An 8,413-nucleotide genomic window follows, 5' to 3' on the forward strand; every position below is an offset into this window, starting at 1 on the left:
CGGTTTTAGGGCGGTCGTGGAGAAAGCTGTCGAGACCTGTGTGTGTGTGTGTGTGTGTGCTGAAACCAATTAATTGAATATCCTGTAATATTACAAAATCCCGACATAGCGTTGGATGAGGCATCGCTCGAGAATGAACTAGAAACGTTGAAACCACGAACTTGGCCAATCAGCGGACGCGGAAGCGTGTCTGGAGAGAACACCACGCCCTCCGGCGGCTCCCATAAGAAGGGAGGAGAGTGCGCGGTGGCAGCGCGTGAACAGAGCAGGAGGCACACACCTGTGGGGAAGCGGCACGTGAGCCGGGAGTTTGGATAATTAAACACAACACGAGGGTTGTTCAGCAGCTGGCAGTTAAAGGTTTGTCATTGGTTCTTTATTATTCATAAGTGGATATGAGTGAAGTGATGAAACAACCCCACTGGAACAACGCCGGTGGGTCGATTCTAAAGCGAGCCCCTGATGACCGATGATCCGTTTCCTTCCATGGTGGGTGGCATGGTAGCTGTTGGACCCGTTGTCCACTTGTTGAGATTGAAAGCGAGACTGGTGTGGGGAAGTATCTGACATTGGCAAAGAATAAATATATATATATATATATATACACACAAATCCATGTTTAACTTAATTGGGCCCTAACTGAACATTGGTGTCTAGGCACGAGTCTTAACTTTAATGTCTTCTACTCTCAATATAATTATTTTTAGTTGTGTGTGTGTGTGTGTGTGTGTGGCTGGTTAATGTTTAAATGTACTATGAATCCTGTATCTTTACTCCATCAACACGTCTGCTTTAGTTATTGAATGGGATCATAATCAACCCAAAGGGGATCGTTATCTTTTGTACAAATGTGGGAGTTGACATCGCAGGTACACAAGACGAGGGTGTGCCATGGGACTATCAGCCTTTACATCAGGAGCTCTGTAAACTCCAGAAAGCCATTCCTTTTTGTTCTTTTTCGTTGACCCTTCATCTATTGACTTAACCCGTATTCAAGTTCCCGTTGCATTCAGGTAGACACACCTTGAAAACCAGTCATGTTCACTGGTTGACACGCATCGGGGATTTGTGTTTTGGTTCATTTTCGTCTACTCACACATGGCACACTGCTCTCCTAGAAACCAAAACAACAATATGTTGCGTTGATGAGATTTTGTCTTCCGGTTGGTCGAGGTGAAACCCCCAAGATGAGCGATACCTTGACCCATGTGCCCTTTTTTTTCTTTTTTTTCCAGACGCGTCTCAATAAAAACAGTCTAGCCAGTTGTTGGGAGCCGATAGCGACCCTGTACCTGTGCCAGACACCACCTGTGTTTACACGCACGGAGGGCATTTAAACTCGTGAACCCCTTGGGTCAAGATTAAAGGCTTCAGGACCACCCAGATCATTTAGTAACTTTGCCATTTTCTTGGCACATTGTGTAATGTACATAATTGCAACATTTCTGCCTGATTACAACAAAGCCTTTCCTATAAATAAAGAGGCAGCATAGTTCTGTGATAACACAGGGGTCCTTGAATCCCACGTACTATAGTGCCTATTCTATATACATTATCCATGCATACATGTTTCTGTAATTAATGCTCGTCACACTGTTGTTCGTTCTCTGAAAACTGACACTGACTGCTACTCATTGTTCTCCCCGTACACTTGTGGCTTTGTCTGCCTCGGATGCTTGAGTAGGAACGCAAAGAATGGCCGTGTGGGCTTTTTTTCCCTTCTTTTTTCCTATACAGTCCAGTCTTCCTGCCACGGTACTACAAATGGTGGTTTTCTTCTGCCACCATACCGAGTTGTTGACTACGGTTCAGATGGTGTAACTCCTTTTTGTGAAAGGGGCAAAGCGGTTGCACATGGAGGAAACTGTTCCAACGGTTGCTTGGGAAAGTCTTCCTTCATCTTAGAAGTTCATAATGAAAGTGAACCTTGATGGGGGGAAGATTTGTTATGTTTTGTCCTTTTTTTCTATATGTATATATCTTTAATTTAAAAAATCGCATGGATGGTGTTGTCCATTCTGTTTATTTAGCAGCTTTTGAATGTGTCCAAACATTTCGGCATTCAACTTCTTTTGCAGATCTTGAACACAAATATTCCTGATTTGTGTGCCAGTGACAACGTGTCTGGTCCAAACTGACTTCCTAACATGTGTCTTTCTTTTTTCTTTCTAGGTGAAGTGTCTTGTCGGAAAATGGAATTCGATAACATAAAGTCCTCAGCCGCACTCATTTATGACGAGTTCATCCAAAATGCAGGTACATCTTTTCAGCATTCAAGATGCCTTCATGGTATGTTCTTGTAACTTAAAATCTGCACCTGAACCTTGTTAACCTCTCAAAGCCCGGCGACCATCTTGTGTTGCAGACAGACGGACGGCGAGCTGGTTCCTTATGTCGTCTCCCCTCCCCCAAACCCTCGTCATCGTGGCGTACATTTACTTTGTCCAATCGCTGGGGCCTCGGGTCATGGAGAACCGCAAGGCCTTTGACCTCAAAGGAGTCCTCATAGTCTACAACTTCAGCGTGGTGGCGCTCTCGCTCTACATGTGCTATGAGGTGAGTCCTGATCATATCCTCATAGTGGAATCGGTACTTCCTGCGCTGTTGGGCTCATTGTTCAGAAAAGGTGTGTGTGTGTGTGTGTGTTCTCTCATGCCAGCAGTCTTGCGCAACACTCTTGTTCATGGCCATTTTTCCCATCTCGACTTTGGAGGTCAAACCAGATCAGCCGGTGTTTTTTGTTGTCATGCTGCGTAACTTCAACATTACTTAACTTTCAAGACCTACATTTGATCAATGTACTGCATTTCCAGTATCTCGAGTATCTTTTTTGTTGTTGTTGAATTCATTTTCTCTTGTAAAATACTGCCAACTACGTAACTCGAGTGTATTGCAGTCAAAACATTAACGGCAACAGTTGAGACTAATTAAACGTCTAAAAAGTTATTACTTCATAGCCAGTTACTTACCACACTGTTTTCTTCAGTTTGTGATGTCAGGATGGGGAACCGGATACTCTTTCCGCTGTGACCCGGTCGACTACTCTGATTCAGCACAGGGTTTGAGGGTAAGCCACTCCTTTACAGATTGGGATATCACTTTTTGCCACAGTACATGTAATATACGATCTGGTGTTTTTTGTTGTTGTTTTGTGTGGAAATATGATTTTATTTTAAATATGATTCTTTCCTCTAGATGGCGGCAACATGTTGGCTTTACTACTTCTCAAAGTTCATCGAGATGTTGGATACGGTAAGTGACTAAATCACGGTCTGGCATTTGGCACTGTTGGTTAAATATAGGTTTTTTTTTTATGTATTGTGTTGCACTAGACCTCTCTGTAGGCAATCAAATTGTATTTAATTTGTTTTCAGATCTTCTTTGTGCTAAGGAAAAAGAATAGCCAGGTGACATTTCTTCATGTCTACCATCACTCAATCATGCCCTTCACCTGGTGGTTTGGGGTTCGTTTCTCTGCAGGTAGGAATCTTTTATTTTTGTATCTTTTTTTTGTTTTGTTCAAGCTATAGTTTATGACCTTGCATTCACATTGTTTGAAATTCTCCCTGATTCCCTCCCTATTTTCAGGCGGCATGGGGACGTTTCACGCCCTGCTCAACTGTATCGTCCACGTTATCATGTACTCGTACTACGGCCTGACTGCTCTGGGCCTCAAATATCAGAAGTACCTTTGGTGGAAGAAGTACCTGACTACCATTCAGCTGGCATGTTATTTATATTGTATTTAATGACACTTTTTGTTTATCTCGTGATCTCAAAATGTTCACGTGTGGAATCTCGACGGCAGAACAAACTCTCTTTCTCTGTGGCTCCCCAGATCCAGTTTGTTGTTGTGACCAGCCACATCTCCCAGTATTTCTTCCTGAAGGACTGCACCTACCAGTTCCCAATCTTTGTCTGCATCATCGGTGCATACGGCCTGATTTTCTTGTTCCTCTTCCTCAACTTCTGGTACCACGCCTACACCAAGGGCAAGAGGCTGCCTAAAGTACTGCAGAATCAGAAATGGGAACACCACAGCAACGGACTTATGAATGGAAATGCCAGTCATGAGAAAGAAGAGTGATGCAGGTCTCTGCTCGTTGGGGATGGGGGGGTTTGACCTCTTTCATGTAAGCTAAATCTATCTGAGATTCAACTCTTAGTTGGGACTGTATTTTCTGACTGGTTTTCTACTTGCAACTGCAAAAGACAATCTTTGCGTTTTGACCAAAGCTATATTCAAGAGGTTTAGCGATGAAGTTGAAGGGTTTTATTGGGTTTACAATGAAGTTAAAGCCCAAGTTCTGCTATGGAGGTACCCAAATATCCCTCCTTTCAACTACAGTATGGTTTTAAAATATTTCAAAAAGTCAACTCTATTATTCACACTGACTATATATAGGGCTTCACCTATGGTAAGACTGTGGGACCCTCGGCTATACAGTCAAACTGGGCTTCCTCAAAAAAAGGTTCTATTGCTGAGATCATTATAACTTCTGTGAGTTGATCTTACTTCTAAGAACCTTTTTTAGGAAATCCAGTTAGGGGGTTTTAAAAGTTGTGCACTGAAAAGAGTTTATTTCACCTGGCCCACAAAAAAAAATTATATTGGCAATTCTGTCGAGATTTTTTTTTTTTTTTTTTTTTACTGGTGTTCAGGCTACACTAGTCCTGTTCAGGCAGTTGTTAAATGGTTACATGCATGCAGAACATGGTGTTTTTTTAATTTTATTTGTTTTAACATTTTCTTAGTTTATATGACACTTTTCTATGGTTGAGTCACAACTGCAGCTGATGGTACAGACATTCAGTGAAAAGAGCCATCTTTAAACGGTGGAATCAACTTCTTCTCCTATGACGCTATGATGTGACAGAGATGCAAGAGGAAGGTTGACAGACCTTTGGGTTCTTGTAGGACCCAGAGCGGGAGCTAGTTTTACTACGTCCTTGTTGCAAAATAACACCATTACAGGAATGCAATATGCACAATTGCATGGATTCACTATTAAGCAACCCAGACAAAACGTGAGCCTTACTTGCCTGTGTTTATTTTTATTTAAAAAAAAGTATTTTGCTTCATGTGTGGATAATAAGGTCTTCAGGTGGCTGGAGTCGAATAGTTCCTTTGGACTGGGGTCTGGAGTTTTTTTTATATCAGTTATGATGACCTTTAAACTGATAAGTGACTAACTACTTTTTTTTGGTGACTTTAGCGTACAGGTTCGAGCTTGATGTGAAAAGAGTTCCACTTTTTTTTTTTTTCTTCCAGGTCCAAATCCAAAGTTGACACTAAAGATGAAAAGTTATACATTGCACAGGGATAATTTGTTGTCATATCCCTTGTTATACCTTATACCTTGTAATAGTAGTTAGGCTACTGTAAGATATTATGTGAAGTGAGATGTTGTTTATATTGTATTTATATGAAAATAAATGATCAATGTACTTGTAATGGAGTGTTTTTAATTTGGAAAGTTAGTGCAACTCACTTGGAACAATGTAATTGAAAATATAAGATTAGCCTGCCGAATATTGTAGAAACCAGATTTAAATGGAACGTTTTGTCCAAGTTTATGAGATTTGATGCTTGTCACAAAGGGAAATGTGCCGATCTTGCAGTTTAAGAGATTTCAGGTGCTATCAATTAGGCAAGGCAAGTTTATTTATAGAGCACAATTTGTACACAAGGCAATTCAAAGTGCTTTACAGCTACATAAAATTACAAAAAGGCAAATAAAATCATTCCATAAAAACATAAAAATAATCATTAATTATATTAAAAGCGAAGAGTGCAGATAAAATACTTTCAGTTGTCAAATAGAACCGTTTTCAGCCTGGATTTAAACTGTCAGGGTTGCGGTCTGTCTCACATCTTCTGGAAGACTGTTCCAGATTTTAGCATAAAAGTGAAATGCAGCCTCACCGTGTTTAGTCCTGACTCTGGACCAGCAGGAGACCACTCCCTGAGCTTCTCAGAGCCCGAGATGGTTCATATGGCTCTAACATGACTTTGGTGCTAGACAATGAAGAGATTTGTACACAAGAAGAGCTGTTTTAAAGTCTATTCTCTGAGCAACAGGAAGCCAGTGCAAAGACCTGAGCACTGGACTAATATGGTCGTATTTCCTGGTTCTAGTCAGGACTCGAGAAGCAGCGTTCTGGATGTACTGCAGCTGTCTTACAGCTCGATTAGAGCCCAGTGAGCAGGCCGTTACAGGGGTCTAACCTGCTGGAGACAAACGCATGGATTAGTCTCCAAGTCTGGTTTAGACACTATTCCTTTGATTTTAGCAATGTTTTTTTTATGGTAAAAAGCTGTTGATGTTATTGATTTAATGTGGCTGTTAAAGTTCATTTCTGAGTCCAATATTACCCCTAGATTTCTAACCTGATTAGGTTTTAGAGAGAGAGTCTCATGGTGACTGATAACACTTTCTCTTTGTTTCTGTTACAATTAGGGTTGTAAAATGACAATCCTCTGCATGCGCAGTCGGTGGATTCCCTCAGCACATGTGCATCCAACATGACACTAGCAGTGTCTGACCCTAAGGGTACTACTATCGTAAAGGTGTTAATCTATTGGAAATAAATACAAATTAAAGATATGAGTCTGCTGCAGCTGAAGGGTCCGTGTAAGTTCACCAGACACAACGCTGTCTTCAGGGATCTTTATTTCTCGACTACTCTTAAAGAAATAGAGAAGTATTCATTTAATTTGGAATGTTCAAATGTATTAGGTTCAACAAAGATTCTACGCTGACAGTCACACTGTGAACTCAAAATCTCACTTCAACATGTTTCACAAATCTGGGTAACTAACCTACATAGTGCACTTCCCAATCTGACCAAATGACTTGAAGCCTAAACTAACTCAAAGTGCCTTGAAACTGAACAATCAGTGTATAGCTCAAGTTCATACATTCAGTACATAAATAACTGTAGTTGTAGCTCCTCTGTTAACACGGAAATAAAAGACAAACAATACGATACAGTTAGCTCTGAACGTAACAACACAAAACATTTGGTCCATTAATAAAGAGAAATTATGCAGTTTATCACAATATACTCACTACATTTTGTCATAACGAAAATAAACATTATTTTCAGTACAATGGACACAAATCTTTTCGAACATGAATAATAACAGAATGTATCCCTGTAGGATGGTTTTAAGATGACACACATTATTAGCTTTGCAGTCTTCTCATAAACATGTAGATCAAATCTGTAAACATCAGACTACCGGTAATTAAATCACCATCAATGCATTTAGTGACATGCAATACATGTCCTGACTTCTATACACTCATATTAATGAACATCTTTTGATTGTTTTGTATAGAAATAACATTCAACGCAAAGCAAGGCAGTAGGAGTCTGTGAAAATAAAAGCCAAGGCAATAGACGGATTGTAGGCAAGTAATATTGTGTAATATAAGTCATGTTTGTGTGCAGAGTTGTTGCTGTTAGCACTCGTGTATTTTTACACTGTTCCTTGAAAGAAGGCAGAGCAGAGTCTTTATGGGGAGACGCAGAGTAAAGGTGGTGTTTATCCTTGCTACCAGTAGATGGCAGTATACGTGTATTTAAACCATACATTTAGATATATGTACCTGTGTCTTTGCTCTAGGTTATTGATACAGACGTATTTAATGCTGTTTATTGTCTCTGATATGTGATGTTCATGTTTCATTTGCAACCTAGTTATATACATCATGTATTTACTTGTCATATTTGTGGCATTTTAGAACCAAACATTCCTACCGAAGAGTGAGCATGTGGCGGTCAATACATAAATATTTATACAAAATTGAGACTATTCATCACTGCACCATCGTCACTGTGATGTCCTACTCATTCAACATCTCACCCGTTCTGTTCTAACTCTGCTGTCAGTGTCTTTGCCCCTCTGACAACATCACATCATCATCACCATGTAGGCACTTTGATCTAAAGAGTGATACAGCACTGTGCTGTGTGTGAACACTGGTCAGAGTTGACTATATCAGTTATTGTACAGCCTGAAACATGCAGAGCAAAGCTACGCTCACATTTCGGAGATGTCTCCCATGGTTTATAATCAAATGATTGTTCAGCGGTGTTGCCTGTTTTTTATGCCTGTGCAGAGAATTCAGTCTATTTTAGCTCCACGCACAGAAATATATATCAATAAATAAATGAAATATATACAGTATATATATGTATCAACTTAGCAACCGGATAAAAGATCTTTTTTCTTTGTTTTCTGTCAATAAAAGAACCTTTAGGAGTCTTTGTTTACGAGATGAATTCAGACAGTGAGGCCTCTGGGCTGAGGCTGAGAGCTCTGCTGCACATCACAAGGGCGCCACCTATCGCCAGGGAAGGAAACTACCATTTATCACCACAAAACACAGACTCAGGTATTAAG

At 40.3% G+C, this 8,413-nt stretch overlaps 1 protein-coding gene across 1 annotated transcript; it reads left to right on the forward strand.

The window, feature by feature from the left end:
- Positions 1-230: 230 nt before the first annotated feature.
- Positions 231-5,455, forward strand: elovl7a (ELOVL fatty acid elongase 7a). Its single transcript, XM_034541990.1, has 8 exons — positions 231-360; positions 2,173-2,256; positions 2,366-2,556; positions 2,987-3,067; positions 3,196-3,252; positions 3,375-3,480; positions 3,589-3,725; positions 3,839-5,455. The coding sequence occupies exons 2-8, from the start codon at positions 2,193-2,195 to the stop codon at positions 4,085-4,087; spliced, it is 885 nt and encodes a 294-aa protein (XP_034397881.1). The 5' UTR covers positions 231-360; positions 2,173-2,192; the 3' UTR covers positions 4,088-5,455.
- Positions 5,456-8,413: the final 2,958 nt, after the last annotated feature.

Source organism: Cyclopterus lumpus, chromosome 9 (genome assembly GCF_009769545.1).
Source record: "Cyclopterus lumpus isolate fCycLum1 chromosome 9, fCycLum1.pri, whole genome shotgun sequence".
Taxonomy (NCBI): Eukaryota; Metazoa; Chordata; class Actinopteri; order Perciformes; family Cyclopteridae; genus Cyclopterus; species Cyclopterus lumpus.

What these genes read in the sequence shown, in the direction of transcription:
- elovl7a (XM_034541990.1), top strand. Translation starts at nt 2,193, where the DNA reads ATGGAATTCGATAACATAAAGTCCTCAGCCGCACTCATTTATGACGAG. An exon ending in CGCTCTACATGTGCTATGAG is followed by an intron (nt 2,557 to 2,986) that starts GTGAGTCCTGAT and finishes TGTTTTCTTCAG; the next exon opens with TTTGTGATGTCAGGATGGGG. An exon ending in ATTCAGCACAGGGTTTGAGG is followed by an intron (nt 3,068 to 3,195) that starts GTAAGCCACTCC and finishes TCTTTCCTCTAG; the next exon opens with ATGGCGGCAACATGTTGGCT.